At 41.0% G+C, this 16,022-nt stretch overlaps 1 protein-coding gene across 1 annotated transcript in view; it reads left to right on the top strand.

The window, feature by feature from the left end:
* The first annotated feature begins 6,371 nt into the window (after positions 1-6,371).
* The window catches only part of LOC131246070 (rhodanese-like domain-containing protein 4A, chloroplastic), a 13,161-nt gene continuing 3,510 nt past the window's right edge, over positions 6,372-16,022 (top strand). Inside the window, exons 1-2 of the mRNA XM_058245933.1 lie at positions 6,372-7,406; positions 15,315-15,417. Coding sequence (XP_058101916.1) covers positions 6,427-7,406; positions 15,315-15,417 — 1,083 coding nt within the window. The 5' untranslated portion in view covers positions 6,372-6,426. The remainder of the gene's footprint in view (positions 7,407-15,314; positions 15,418-16,022) is intronic.

The raw sequence follows: 16,022 nt of genomic DNA, 5'->3' as shown, positions 1-16,022 counted from the left end.
ACGAGTACCACATCATCATCATCATCATCAATAACAACAACATGTTATCATCATGATCATCATTATCCAAACCATAAAAGAATAAAAGACTCAGTGAAAAGGGGGTGTACTCACCTTAATGGATTAGATGGATGGTTGAGATGGATGAAAGGGATGGGATTGATGGAGTTGATGGCCCACCAAGATCACTCCTCTCTCTCTCTATCTTGTGTATAAAAATGGTGAAATGTTAAGGGATGAAGGACTATTTGTAGAGAAATTGTTAAAATGTGGTTAGATTCAATTAATGTAATCTTGGTTAGCTTAGACTAAGATTATGACAATTAATTCATGATTTGTAATTAATGGTGGATTAAAGGAGCATGGGATGGCATGGTGTGATGATGTCATGCATAGGGTATGGTATGGAGTGAAGTTGATTTTGCATGCACATGAGAGAGGAGAGGTATGGGTGTGTGACATCACACACATGGGTAGAGATTCTCTCACCCATGTGTGGCATGTGCATGTGTGCATGGCATGTGTTGTGTACATGTGTGGAATGGAGTACATGGCGCCATGTGCACATGATACACTAATGATTCTTCACGGTGTATCTCACTAACGGAGTGTCGTACAGATGCACGGGTTGTACCTACACGATCACGGCAACGGGGCAATCGATATGAAATAGGTTTCGAGGTCTTGGGGTTCCGGTCAGTTGGGTGTGCACTATGAACGACCAATCCAGGTCTAGCTAAGGTGTCGATCATTGTACATATGCATAGAAAATGGTATGGAATGGATAGGGTCCTATAGAAAGACTACGTCTTAACTTTTGAGAAGACAGGGACAAAGTTGGTAAGATATGTGGATTCTGATTATGCAGGTAGTGTGGATTCCAGAAAGTCTACTTCAGGATACTCGTTTGTACTAGTGGGTGGAGCAATCAGTTGGATGTCGAAGCTTTAGTCAGTGGTGGCTCTTTCCACGACCGAAGCAGAATATATGGCAGTAACGGAAGCGTTTAAAAAAAGTGTTTGGCTCAGAGGCATGATAAATTAGTTGGGACTTCAGTAGGAAGCCGTGCCGGTTAATCGTGATAGCGATAATGCTATCAATTTGGCTAAAAATTCTGTTTATCACTCACATACTAAACACATTGATGTTCGTCACCACTTTATCTGACAGGTGCTTGAGGAAGGAGGTGTAACACTAGAAAGGATTCATACCAGTATGAATCCAGAAAACATGCTCACCAAGGTCGTTCCTACAGAGAAGTTCAAGTTCTGTGCAACTTCTCTGGGCTTGGTGATGGCATAAAAGAAGGACAGAGTGTGCACGAGAAGCATTGATTGAAGCTATGATGTGATGCAGAGATAAGAGAAGAGGTCAAGGAGCTACATGCTTAAAGATTGAAGATATGGTGGAGATTGTTGTCAGACAGATGTCTTAAATCTATCAACGTGCTGCTCGACTGGTCGAGGGTCCACTCGACCAGCCGAGGTCCGCTCGACTCAAAGTCCAGCAGGCAGTATTTTTTGGTCTCGACCAGTCGAGTGGGTCCTTCGACCAGTCGAGGACCTGGCTCGACTAGTCGAGGGTTACGCAGACTGCATAAATTTGAAGCGGTTTCCGGACTGTTCTAAGGTCGGTGCGAAAGAGGTGTTTTCTAAACTATAAATAGGGGTCTCTGGGGCTATTGTAAAGTATTCTAAGGCTTTCTAAAGGGGTTCCTAAAAGGGTTTCAGGGTTTTTAAAGGGTGTAGCAAGGGTGAGATTCGAGATTGTTCGAATCGGGTAAGTCCCCTCTCTTGTAATTTCTTTTCATAGTGGATTTTTGTCGCTTTGTGTCGTGGTTTTTTCCCGCAAGGGTTTTCCACGTTAAATCTTTGTGTTCTCTTGAGATTGCTTGTTGCTCTTGGATTACTATCTTAGATCTATATCTGTGTGATTCCGCAGCAGAAATCCCCAACATTTTTAAATAGCCAGAAGCTAATTAAATATTCATGCGCAATCAATTTTTCTCGGCTTTAAATTATTAGTAGTGGTTTTCTCATTAACAGGCCAGTCTTTCCTACTTACATGGAAATTGACCATCCTTGACATGTGTGTTGAGGCATGCTCAGGACGAGGAAGCACGCTGAAGTACAACTGTTGTATGTAATAATGGGGAAGACGACGTACCACAAGTTAAGTTGTGACTGCCTCTAGTCATTACTATGTATGTCTTATTAGATCTTTAATGTAATGGGCATGTTCAATGAATTTTTTCATGTGTTAGTACTTATTATCCTATGCCACTATACAGTGGATAGCTTTGACTGACTAGGGGTGAGAATATGGGTGTCGAATAATATCCACCGTGGTAGCAGAGCAGGAGTTAATAATGTGATAAGTTCACACTCATGTGCTTTAGACGAGACATGTATTTATGAGGTTTGGAGTTATTAAGTCAGTAATCATACACTTTAGATGAGATGTCCATCTCCTGATAATGTCATGGCCTATATGTAGCCATGTTAGGAGTTGATGACCCAGCACTCTCAAACTTCAAGCGAGCCTTTGTTTAATGAGGTTAGGAGTCATTGAGCCAGTACTCACATGCTTTAGACGAAACATGTGCATTGTAGTAATGTCTACTTTTGCAGAGCGGGAGAGCAACCACTTGCTTTTAAGTGTTGAGTTAGACTTCATTTCATGACCACTTTACATTTTAGTTCCTGATTCGATCTAATTAGTGCATTGTATGAGCATGTCAATCTCATAGATTACTGAGTCCCTCAACTACCTAACTTTGTGTATGGAAGGATGGAATTGAGTTCCATTACTTTAGCGTACAATGTGAAAGTTAAGATGGATTCGGCCCGGGATGTCCTGTTAAGAAAGCAATTTAGTTGATTTTGAAAATGCGTAGTTGCGTGGGAAAGATCTTTTGGCAAAACGCTAGGGTGCATGATTTGAGACTAGTAATATCGAGTTTTGTAAGATGATTTGCAACTGTCTTTTATTATTATTATTATTATTATTATTATTATTATTATTATTATTTTAAATTACATGCAAATAATTTATTTTTAAAAACTTCAAAGAATATTTGCGAAATATTTATGATCTAAACTCGATAAGAAGATAAGTGCATATGTTAGTAGAATAATCTTAGATTGAGGGTTATCTCCATCCGAAGTGGTCATATAGATATACGTAAGACATGGAGAGCTTAGGAGGTTGCCTGTTAGTGTGGCGGGCACTTAAGCATATATACACATGTACATAAAGACACGAGAATCCTAACTGGTCCCATCTTCCTAATTTTTGTTTAATGTGTACAATGTCAGTTAAAATTCTTAAGGAAAACTGGAAAATTTATGTCCTCCACTATAATGCTGAGTTGGAGATGCCGATAATGGGACAAGTTGTAATTCCTAACGGAGCCACCTGCCCCCAGACATGGTGAGAGAGAGGAATGCATGGTGGAGAGAGACAACGGCCCTACCTTATCTAATCTCTCCCTCTCTCATACTTTCCCTCCTTCTCTCCTTTAGCGCTTATGTGCTTCAGATTGCACCATGCACTTCCCGCCTTGGGCCTCATGCCCCTCTCTTTGGACTATAATATATGCCTCTGTGTTGGGCCTCGAACCCCTCTCCCTCTCTTGGACTGCACAATACCGCTCAATGCAATGCACCCCTCTCCTCTCTTGGCCTCTCTTGGACTGCACAATACCACTCAATGCAATGCACCCCTCTCCTCTCTTGGATTGCACAATACCGCTCTATCTTGAGTTTCACCCCCTTTTAAGTTACCGACTTGTGATGTGTTTACCTGACTATGCACTTTCACTTTTGTAACGGACTACACACTTGTGCCTTCATATCAGAGTATTAGTGAATTGCTTGCTTGCCTGCCCTGTTTCACTAAAGAGTAAGAGAAAGAAGAGATTGAAAATGTAATGCCGAGCTCCTATTCATAAGATAAAGTAGATTATCTTCATTGATTTAAGCTGGCAGCTGAGTTCCTTATTTTGATTTCTCAGCTCTTCCACACTAATAATAATAATAATAATAATAATGAAATATAATAATAATAATAATAATAATGTCAGGCTGTTTGTATCCGCCTAACAAGTCTCCCATACCAACGTTTAGAGCTGGGCAAAACAGACCTGATCTGGTAGATCTGACCCGATCAGACCCAATCTGACCCGATCAGAACCGAACCGACGGTCTGGATAGGTGCGGATCGAGTAGCTTCATCCAGATCCGAAATCTTTTCGGGTCGAGTTTGGATTGGCCCGAATCCAACCCGACCCGACCCGACCCGAAAACCCGGACCGAAAGGGTCCGACCCGACCCGACCTCAGATGTAAATATTCCTCTATTTTGCAAAATTCTCTTTCTCAATAAAGTCTTACCGCCCATCCATCTTTGGCTTTTCGTTTGGCGCCAAAAAACCCTGCTCAATGTACACCTGAGCCCCCCAACTCTATCTCTCTATCTCTCTCTATATCTATCTATCTCTCTCTATATCTGTCTCTCCCTTTCTGCTGAAGAAGAAGGTAAGAAGAAGGCTAGCTAAATGTCTTACGGTAGATCAAATCCCTCTCTTTCTGCCATTCGGTTTTAAAGCTTTATGGGATTTCGCTATTGGAGAGAGATATACATTAAGAAATGGTGTATAGTTGTGTTCGGAAGAAGGAGAGAGAGAGAGAGAGAGAGAGAGAGAGAGAGAGAGAGAGAGAGAGAGTCATACCAAGCATTGAATGGTTTGCATGCAGCTGTTTACAAGTTGTCGTCTTGACAGTCAGACCAAGTTGGCGGAAGCGGATTGGCTGGTGTACGAAGCAAATTGGCTGGTGTAACGTTAACAAGTTTGTGGGTCTGATCATGAGGTATGTGTTATATCCAAACTATCCATCCATTTGGCAATATCGTATTAAGGCTTAAGACAAAAAATAAGATAGATCTAACTATTAAGTGGACCACACTACGGAAAGTAGTGGGAGATTGAATGTCTACCATTGAAACCCTTTTTGGGTTCATAGAAGTTTTGGATCAATATGAAATTTGTTTTTCCTTTTCATTAAGGTCTTTGTGACCTTATGAACAGATTGGCTGGAAAATAAACGTTATGGTGGGCCGTACAAATTGTTTAACGGTGAAAATCATTATCTTCGTTGCTATTTATGGTGTGGTCCATGTGATCTTTGGATATGATTCATTTTTTGGACAATGCTATAAAATGATCCCTAAAAATAGATGAATGGTATGGATATAATAAATACATCACTGTGGGGCCATGTAACTTTGATCTCCAATCGTTCGTACAACTCGGAGCTCGAGGAACGTCAGTGCTCGTCTTCGCACGACACGTACCTAGAGCCGCGTGAGTGGCAGTTTAAGTCTCCCAACGGATAAGGAGAAGCATGTGAACTTTCACATACAGCTCCATCTTTTTTGCCAACGTGTCATATTTACAGAAAATCCGAGCCGTTCAAAAGATGGGGTCACAATATGAAGATTTTCAACTTTGAAATTTGGCTGATCCACTCATTATGTGGGGCACACATGAATGTTGAATCAGATAAGTACGTTTCATTGATTTTGGTAGTGTGGCTTGTGTGATCAGTGGATCAGATTTATCCTTACAATAGATGATCTTTGTATTGTGCCCCACCTTCTTCACGGCTCATATTTTCCATATTAGGACGCATTGGCAGGAAATACTAGGATGTACCATGCTCGTATGTAATTAGTATGAGTTCATGTACAAACGACATGGCAACCTATGTCTCCAATGAGGAATGCAGGCTAGAGCAGCTGTATAGCTGGTGTTAGCTATAGCCAGCAGTACAAAGCTTCTTCAAGAAGCACATTTCATACTGAGTTATTTTATCCCACTGAGTAAACTATGTGGGGCCCGTTTTGAAATTTTTTTGGTTTATCCACATCGTTCATCAGTTTTTTCAGATCATTGTAGGGATTGATGCTAAATTTTAAGTATATCTAATAATCAAGTAGATCGCACCATAAGAAACAGTGGGAATAATGAAATGGATGATCTGAACCTTGCCCAATCTGATCCGACTCAATTTTCCTAATTGAGTCGGACTTGCACCGGTTTAGGCCAGCAGGGATTAGGATCGGTTCGGGTCAGATGACCCAAACCCGGTCCCGGATCGGATCGAGTTCAGGTCAGGCCTTACAAATTTCGAACCAATTCGAGTTGGACCGATCCGACTCGGTCCGATGCCCAGCTGGCAACGTTTAGATAACCAAATGGGTGGACCGCCCATAAATCGTGCTGGCCCGTGCAAATCCTCGAACGAAGGGTTCTTGCAATTATGCAAGCAAGCAGGGGCACTTTAGTCATTTTAATTATCCTGAAGACAATCTTATCCGCCCTGTCTCGAGTCCAACTCGGCACTTTACCTCACTCTCAGAAGCAATGGAGCTTCTTACGGTTAGCATTTCATCTCTCTCGCCATCCCTCCAAAACCACCAACACATCTCCAAAACCGCTTCTCTTTCCTTAGATACCTCCCAGAACTGTCTGTCCATTCCAAAAACCACCTGTCATTTCTCTAGCTACCGCCAAAACCACCTTTCTCTCCACCGAACCACCCACATCTTAATTTCTCTTGAAAATCGGATTCCGTCCCGCCAAAACCACCTTTCCATCCTCAAAACCACTTCTTTTCACAAAAAACCGAATACCCATCTCTCGAATTCCCTCCAAAGCCACCTTTCGGAGCTCAAAACCGCTTCTTCACATAAAATTTCGACAACCCATCTCTCCAATCCCCTCCAAAACTGCCTTTCAGACATCGAAATCGCTTATTTTATCAAAATTCCAATCGACCATTCCTCCAATCTCCTCCAAAACCACCTTTCAACCTTCAAACCAATTTCTTTTTACAAAATCCTAACCACCCATTTCCCAAATTGCCTCCGAAACCACCTTTCATTCTTCAAAACCGCTATGTCCCTTTCGCTATTGGCAGTCTCGACCCCATTTCCTTCTCTGGCAGCTGAATCTGCCATCCCAACTGAGCAGCTCTCGGATAAAATCAACATCGAATCTATCCTAATTTCTATTGATGATTTCTTCAACCGCAACCCATTCTTCGTTGCCAGTGTTACATTCGTCTGGCTCGTTGTAATCCCTTTAACCCAAGAATATCTGAAGAAATTTAAGTACATTTCCACCATTGGTGCTTTCCTGAAGCTTAGGGATGACCCAAATACACTGCTGTTGGACATCAGGAATAAACAGAGTTTGGCATCTCTGGGTTCTCCCAATTTGAAGATTTTGAAGAAAAGCGCCGTTCAGATCGAGTTTTCAGAAGGGGATGAAGATGGTTTTGTGAAGGAGGTTTTGAGGAATTTCATTGATCCAAGAAATACCATTGTCTGTGTTCTTGACAAGTTAGTATCGCAGCCTTAAATCATCTTTCCTTTTTTTTTTTTTGTAATGCAGAATATCAGATTTTTCTAAGTTGTGAATGATTAATGCCTGATTTGGCTAGAATGAAGTAATTGGTATTGAGGAATTTGCATTCTGGATATGCTGGAATTGGTATACACACTTGTCTGGTTAAGAAAAAAGTCAAAACGATAGACATGATGGGCTGACACAAGCAGATCTACCAACATGGAATGTGTGAGATACAGGCTGTTGGTCAGGTGGGCCTCATTGTATATGTGCCCTGAACTTATACACACACACACACACACACACACACACACGGAAACGTTCACCTGCGAACCAGTTCGTACGTACTACGTACGAACTTTTTTGTGAACCCATCATACGTGATGTAGATCCAAAATCTGAACCGTTCATGTGAAGCAGCACCTCCTGAAACCCCCCAGCCCCAAGTTTTAGTTTGATCTACAACCTTTATGGGCGATGAAAAATGAACACAGTTTCCTCCCTTGATTTGCATTTCTCTTTGCTATGGCCCACCAGAATATTAGATCGGGGTGAAAATTCGTCACATGGGGTTTTATGGGATTCCGCATCACATGGACCATTCAGATTAGACACCCATGGCACGTGTGCAAAGGTGCGCACGTGCGTAGGTGCGCAGGGGAGCATGACTCTCTCTCTCTCTCTCTCTATATATATATATATATATATATATATATATATATATATATATATATATATATATATATATATAGGAATCACACAGATCTAGATCTAGGATAGTAATTCTATAGTAAAGAGCAATCACAGAAGAACACAGTTTTAACGTGGAAAACCCTTGCGGGAAAAAACTACGATACAAAGCGACAGAGATCCACTATGAAATAGAAATTACAAAGAGAGAGGACTTACCCGATTCGAACAACCTCGAATCTCACCCTTGCTACACCCTTTGATTTCCCTAGAACCCTTTTAGAAAGCTTTAGAATTATTTTCCATCCCCTAGAAAAGCCCTAGGAACACCTATTTATAGTTTAGGCAACTTCCCTTTTGCATCCCAGTTGCGAAAGGACTCAGATTTCCGCAATCCGCAAAATCGCGGAACGAATCTGCATAACTACGACTAGTCGAAGGGGAGCTATGACTAGTCGAACAATTCCTACGACTGGTCGAAGGGCTCAGACATGAAAAACAGAGCTCGCTGGACTTTGAGTCGAGCGGGCTACAACTAGTCGAGCCGCTCCCACGACCAGTCGTGGCTGGCCCACGACCGGTCGAACAACCTAGAAAATTTCAGATTAAAGACTTCTGACAACAATTTCCACCAAGTCTTCAATCTTCAACCATGTAGCTTCTTGACCTTTTCTCTTATCTCTTCATTGCATCATAGTTTCAATCAACGCTTCTCGTGCACACTCCGTCCTTCTTTTATGCCATCGCCAAGCCCAGAGAAGTTGTACAGAACTTGAACTTCTCTGCAGGAACATTTTTGTTGATCATGTTTGCCGGATCTAAATCCACATGCCCAACCACCTTTGCTCATGTCTTTCCAAAAGAAAAGACGTAGTCTTCTTACCATCTCACTGCTACCCAATATTGCTTGCCGGGGTACTTGCTCACAACATTGATAGCCTGTGAAATAACCGATTTAATCCAGACCATGGCATACATTGCCAACCACATTCGAATAAGGCTCATGAGATATCCTGTTTTTCCTCATCTGTTTTGGGACATGTCCTGAGGAAAACTTGAGGAGAGACGCGTAGGGAACGCTTTCCGGCTTTACCTGGCCCATCACATCCTTGATCAATAACTACACACAAGGTATTCCTCCTGTGATTACCAAAGCCTACTCCTCCTTCAGTCTTAATGCCGAGAACCATCTTTGCAGCCCCCCTGATTCTTCATCCTGAATGTCCCACTTAATCGAGTCTTCGGTACATTGATTTCAGACATGTCATAATTGGCGGTCTACGTGTCATCAATTCCTGACTCACCATGAAGGAATCAAACCACTGCTTAGGCGACAGGTCGAACCACGACCTCCTGCAAAGTCTTTTCTCAGCCCCTTTAACTTCGAACTGCTCTGGTTGCTTCATGTAGATCTGCTCTTCACTTTCCCTTACAGAAGTGCAGACTCTACATCCATCTTTCCAGCTCAAGATCACATTGGCCAACCAGCGCCAATCACGGATCTAATAGACACCTGCTATACCGTCGGCACGAATATCTCTGAGAAGCCGATCCCTTCTCTTTGAGCATAACCCTTCGCTACCAACCTTGCCCTGTATCTATGCTGTATCTTCCTGAAGATCCACCTGCATCCAATAGCTCTCTGACCCACTAGAAGCTCCACCAGCTCCCATATGTCGATCTGGTACAACGAATCCATCACATCGCCCATAATCACCTTCTACTTCTTAGCACCAGGTTCACCTAGAGCCATCAGAATAAAGGATGAATCCCCTGCGATATTGGAGTCGTCCATGTACCACGCCGATATCCTGCGATCATGCCGTGTGATTCTTCTCACAGGTGGCTGCTCCACCTGCTCTGTATCCCTGTCCGCACATCTCAACCTTCCTGCCCTGCCCGCTCATGTGGTCATGCCCAACATGCCACACACATGCAGAGGTGGAATCCGCTACATTCACTACAGCTCCACCTTTTGAAGTGCTCCCGATCAACCTGTATAAGTTACCGAGTCGTTGTGCTTTCATGATTACCCGTGCCCCCTTAGATACCTTAAGAGCACTATCAATTCCTGTGTACTTGCATCCTTTTGCCTCAAGTACACCAAGAGAAATCAGATTTTGCTTCAAATCAGGAACGTGCCTGACATCAGTCAGGGTGCGCTCCACCCTATCAAACATCCTGATGCGCACCGTACCAGCAGCCACAACATTACAGGCAAAGCCATTGCCCATAAACACCTGTCCACCATCGCACTCCTTGTAGCTGGTGAACCAACTCCGATGAGGAGTCATGTGAAAAGATGCCCCTGTGTCTAGCATCCACTCGTCCTTACGATCACCATATAGCCGCCTGATAGTAGACACATACAAAACATCACCATCACATCCACTTGATCCATCTGACGTGGCAACATTGGCCTCCTTGTATGAAGCCTCAGAATCTTCTCTCTTCGATTTAGGATTTCCACAATTTTTCTTCACATGTCCTTCCTTCCCACAATTCCAGCACTTTACCTTTCCTTTGCCCTTGCTCTTGGATTTGGATCTATAACCTGAAGAACCCATACCTTGTTCAGAATTCCTACCCATTGTAAATAGTGCATCAGAAGATGTCCCCATGTCACCGTTTAGCTTTCTCATAGCCTTCTCTTGAAGGGCTGAGATAACGGTGTCGACACTCAGGGTTTTATTCGTGCTGCACATCGTGTCCTTGAATGACTCATACAACGCCGGAAGAGAATTCAGCAACATACATGCTTGTTCTTCATCTTTCATTACTTCCTCCATATCCAGCAATTTGCAAACTAATTTATTAAAATTGCTGATGTGAGCCTCCAGATCTCCACCCTCTGTCATCTTGAAGTTATACCATTGCCGCTTCAAGTGTAGGCGATTTTCAGAGGATTTTTTCGCATAAACATCCTCAAACTTCGCCCATAACTTAGCCGCAGTTTTCTCCCTCATGACGTTGTAGAGAACCTCATCCGTGAGACATAAATGGATAGAGGCTAAAGCATTACTATCAAGGTTTTCCCATTCATCATCTTTCATGGTAGATTTTCGCTCCTCAAGAGCCTTAATCTCGCCTTGCTTGGTTAACAGGCTAATCATCTTAACCTTCCATAACTCAAAATTATTTTTGCCTGAGTACTTTTTAATATCAAACTTGCCGTTTCCCATTATTACTAATCCTGCAGATTCAGATCTGTGCCCCAACGATTGCTTTGATACCACTTGTTGGGGATTTGTGCTGCGGAATCACACAGATCTAGATCTAGGATAGTAATTCTATAGTAAAAAGCAATCACAGAAGAACACAAAGTTTTAACGTGGAAAACCCTTGCGGGAAAAAACCACGGCACAAAGCGACAGAGATCCACTATGAAATAGAAATTACAAAGAGAGAGGACTTACCCGATTCGAACAACCTCGAATCTCACCCTTGCTACACCCTTTGATTTCCCTAGAACCCCTTTAGAAAGCTTTAGAATTATTTCTCATCCCCTAGAAAAGCCCTAGGAACACCTATTTATAGTTTAGGCAACTTCCCTTTCGCATCCCAGTTGCGAAAGGACTCAGATTTCCGCAATCCGCAAAATCGCGGAACGAATCTGCGTAACTACGACTAGTCGAAGGGGAGCTACGACTGGTCGAGCTACGACTAGTCGAACAATTCCTACGACTGGTCGAAGGGCCCGGACATGAAAAACAGGGCTCGCTGGACTTTGAGTCGAGCGGGCTACGACTAGTCGAGCCGCTCCCACGACCAGTCGTGGCTGGCCCACAACCGGTCGAACAACCCAGAAAATTTCAGATTAAAGACTTCTGACAACACACACACACACACACACACACACACACACACATATATATATATATATATATATCCTGCTTATCAGGTGCACAATACTGGAATCTCAACTGTGGACCTTTGCTCAAATCTTTCGACTATCCTTTTCTTTTACACATGCAGGCTCACCTGATAATTGGCTTGCTGCTTTTTGGGAAAAAGATACATACATGGTGTGAACCTATGTGACAAATGGCTGGCATCTCATAGATTCATGCCAAAGTAGGATTCTGATCCTACACATATGAGCAGCATTAGCCACGCTTGATCTGAATAGAAATGGGGAAAAGGAACAGATTGATGAATTATGGACCAATATTATTTAAATTGCCAACACAACTAAACTTTTCTTTCCTAGCTCCTAGATCAGGATTATAGGTCATTTAGGGCCCGTTTGGATACCACCTAATAAGTTACCTTTTCTACTTACAGCAGTAGATAAGTAAGTTTGGTTTATGATCAGTTATTAGTAACTTTTTTACTTAAAAGTAATTAATCAGTTCAGTTAACTTTTTTAGCTTTTCTACTTTTCATAAGTTGCTGAAGAGATGCATAGGAGAGACGAAAGAGAGGAGAAGCTGATATGTATGTTGTTTACCAAACATACTTATCTTCTTAATAAGTAAAAACTAAGATAAGCTACTTGTGGCATAAGTAACTTATCTTAAGCAACTTACGATCCAAACGGGCCCTTACTATCAGGATTGCTACTTTTACCAAGCTGAAATTATGGTTTTGTTCTCTTTGTGTTGATTAAGTTGTAATGTAAATTTATATTTAGAAAATAGAGATATATACTTTGATTTACTATGCAATTGCATGCATATGATATGATATTATGCATGCAGGATCTATAATAATAATATTCATCATTTCATGTATAAATTACATCATTGAATTGTTTATAACTATATTGCATATGCTTAGTGTATGTATTGGAATGACCCACATGATTCTACCCATAGCATACCACATACTGAAGGAAGTAGCATACAACATACTCGTTCCTGTATCACATACTGCGGCGATCTGCAATCCTGGTAACCTTGGAATAGAGAGTAAAAGATTTGCATGCCAAACAGATTAATGCAAAGATTCTTAGAGAAATGTAAAGTTGGATAGATAAGAGAGGGCTAGGAATTTTTGCTTTGGATATTATGAATTTGATGTAAAAGATAATTCAGATAAGAAGAGCTTTATAGAATGAAATGAGTAACTGTGGGGATGGATTTTGTACTTTAAGATGAGTTGTGCATTCTGAGAATGATTTGTCCTGACATGTTAATGTTTTTAAGTGGAATGACCTTATTAACACCCTGTTCAAATAAAAATTATACTTTTTTTTTTTTAAAAGTGGAGTGACCTTATTACACTTTGTTTGGATAAAAATTACGGCTATATAAACACCTATTTTTATTTAGATTATTCAAAAAAAAATAAAAATACTGAAGTCCTATTTATTATATTGAAATTGTTGTAAATGAGTTCCCTTCAAATATATTTTTATAGAAAAGGCAAGGATTTCAAAACCTTTAACTATTCTTTCACCATTTATATGTTACCTCTCTTTTACTTACCTTTCTTACTTGTCCAGAGAAGGCAAGGAAGAGGATCATCTACACGCATGATCTGATCTCTCCTCTCTTCTCTACAAGAGGACCATGTTATAAAAAGACAAAAGCTCTCCCTCCCTCCCTCCCTCCCTCCCTCTTGAAAAATAAATTCCTCCAGAAAACACCCATGAACCTACCAAACTGTTGTCCAGACAAATCTTTGAAAAGAAGAAGATAACCTATGATGACGATGTTGATGCTTGGATACAATCAAAAACATCTATTCACCATGGTCTTTATGATAGCATTGCCCTTGTTTAGAACTCTTGACTCACAAGTGCACTTACTGTATGGTCTGTATTCTTCAAAAATAAATTTAAAAAAAAAAAAGAGGAGAAAAAGAAGTGCACTTCCAGAAGCATTGGCTCCTAACCCTAACATGTGCTATTGCTCCAAGTTTGATCACCCCACTACAAATTGCTCCATGTTGACAGTTCCACCTTTGAACTGCCTTGCTTTGACAACCCACCTTTGGATCATTTGCTCTTACACCAAGTGAGGTAAAATTTCATACCTGTCAAGAAAGTCTTCCATGACACTTCAGGCCATGATGGACCACTGAACTACATACCAACATATGCATGAATAAGACATAAAACGCATGGAGATGCTACGAGCCTACAACATTATCTGCCAGAGCAGTGGTCCGAGGGAGCATTAAAGGCATACAACTAAGGCAATAAGTTATTTCCTTCTATACTAACTATTAATTAGATAAGAAAAAACCCCACACACCAAGATCCTCTGTACAGAAGCTCTTTCTCACCCATCTGTACATCCACACCTATGGTGAAACATTACTTTTTCACACACGGTAACCCATAATATGTAGGTGAGACCATACTTATGGACAAAGACAAGAGATCCTCTTCCTCATTGTTTCAAGATAGGCAAGAACAGAAAGTAGAAATAGGTAAGGGAGAGGAAAAGAATAATTATGTGTTTTTTAAAATACCTGCTTTTTTGTTTTTTTGCTTTTTCTTTAAAAAATAGATTTAGAAAAGAAAAGTAAATGTTGCATTTCTTGAACCTAATAAATAGGCTTGAATGAATTATTTACTTATTTAAATAATCTAAAATTTAGATTTTTTCTATTGCCCATCTTTGTCATTTGTTTCTTTGAACATTTTGCAAAGAAATAAACACAAGAATGAAATGTAGATAACATGAGATATCACAGAAGTGTTGCCTTTACCTTTACTTGTATTTGGAATTTTGTTTATTAGTTTTTCAAACTCACAGTATGGGTATTGTAGTTTCTCGTGGTACGAAGTATTACATGTTAGTGCTTTCAAAGTAATGGAGAGGCTAAATAGTATTTAGAAGGAGAATGAGGAAATGAAGTGTGATTTTAGAACATCTGAGAATTTGTATCATGAAAGTTGAAACTTTGGGATCTTTGGGAAATTTTTGCCTATGTGTGTATGGCTGCTACAAGTCTATGATGATGATGTTTGCACCAAGGTATTCAATAATGTTAATGGCGGCTGTGACAGTCACTTTCATTAAGGCCCTGTACAGCTGTAACAGCCATTATGTTACCGTTTTTTAATTCCTTGGTGTGTATAGAAGTTGCTATTCCCACATTCTTTCACCTATGCATAGTTTCAGATATTTGTTTTCTTGTTTCTCTTTCCATTCACTCTGAATGACTTTAATTAGCTTTCCCTTCAAGATTTTAATTTATGCTTGAATATGTAATGGGTAGTTCTGTTTGCCGAGTGTTGTGCTTGCTGTGTAAGGTAGCTTCGATGGTAATTCCTTGAAAGTGGCGGAACTATTATTCAAGAATGGATTTAAAGAGGCATATGCAATTAAGGGAGGGCTTAGAGGCAAGGATGGTTGGCAGGTGCGCATCTCATCCATTTCTTTAAATTTACTTTATATTGGGTTTTAAAGATTGCATGGATACTTTGCAACTTCTGGTCTGCAAATGCCTTGCTTTCTATTCCTAGTTGCATGATCATTCTGAAAAGATGCTACTCTTACTTCAAGTCACATTTCAGACTCGCACTCCCACTACCGCTTCCTAGTTGTTTATGCTAGCTAATATTCTGAAACAGACACTTTTTTTTACACGCACACACCGCACTTGATCTCATGATCTCAGTGTTGAAACAGAGTCTATCTACCATCGAGCCATGGAGCCGGACCCAAACAGACACTTGCCCCTGCACTTGAAACTCTTGCCACTTCAATCTATGTGCAACAATATTTCTACTTTTTGTAGGCTTTCCCACTTCATGGTGCTTCTGGTAGCTTAGTGTGACAATACTGGTTGAGAGCTTTGCTAAGTGCATACGCATGTGGAATAAAGCTCGTGTACATGCCACACATGTGCCAACGTGGCATATCAGTGCCAGTCCAATCCATCCATCAGAACAGCACCACTATATTGATGCCCTAGCCAAAATAATTAGGTTGATCCACGGGCCAGGTGGGCCACAGTTTGCA

The sequence above is a fragment of the Magnolia sinica genome, chromosome 5, assembly GCF_029962835.1.
Source record: "Magnolia sinica isolate HGM2019 chromosome 5, MsV1, whole genome shotgun sequence".
NCBI lineage: Eukaryota > Viridiplantae > Streptophyta > Magnoliopsida > Magnoliales > Magnoliaceae > Magnolia > Magnolia sinica.
The sequence above is the reverse complement of the archived record's forward strand: the minus strand, read 5'-3'. Positions and strand labels throughout refer to the sequence as shown.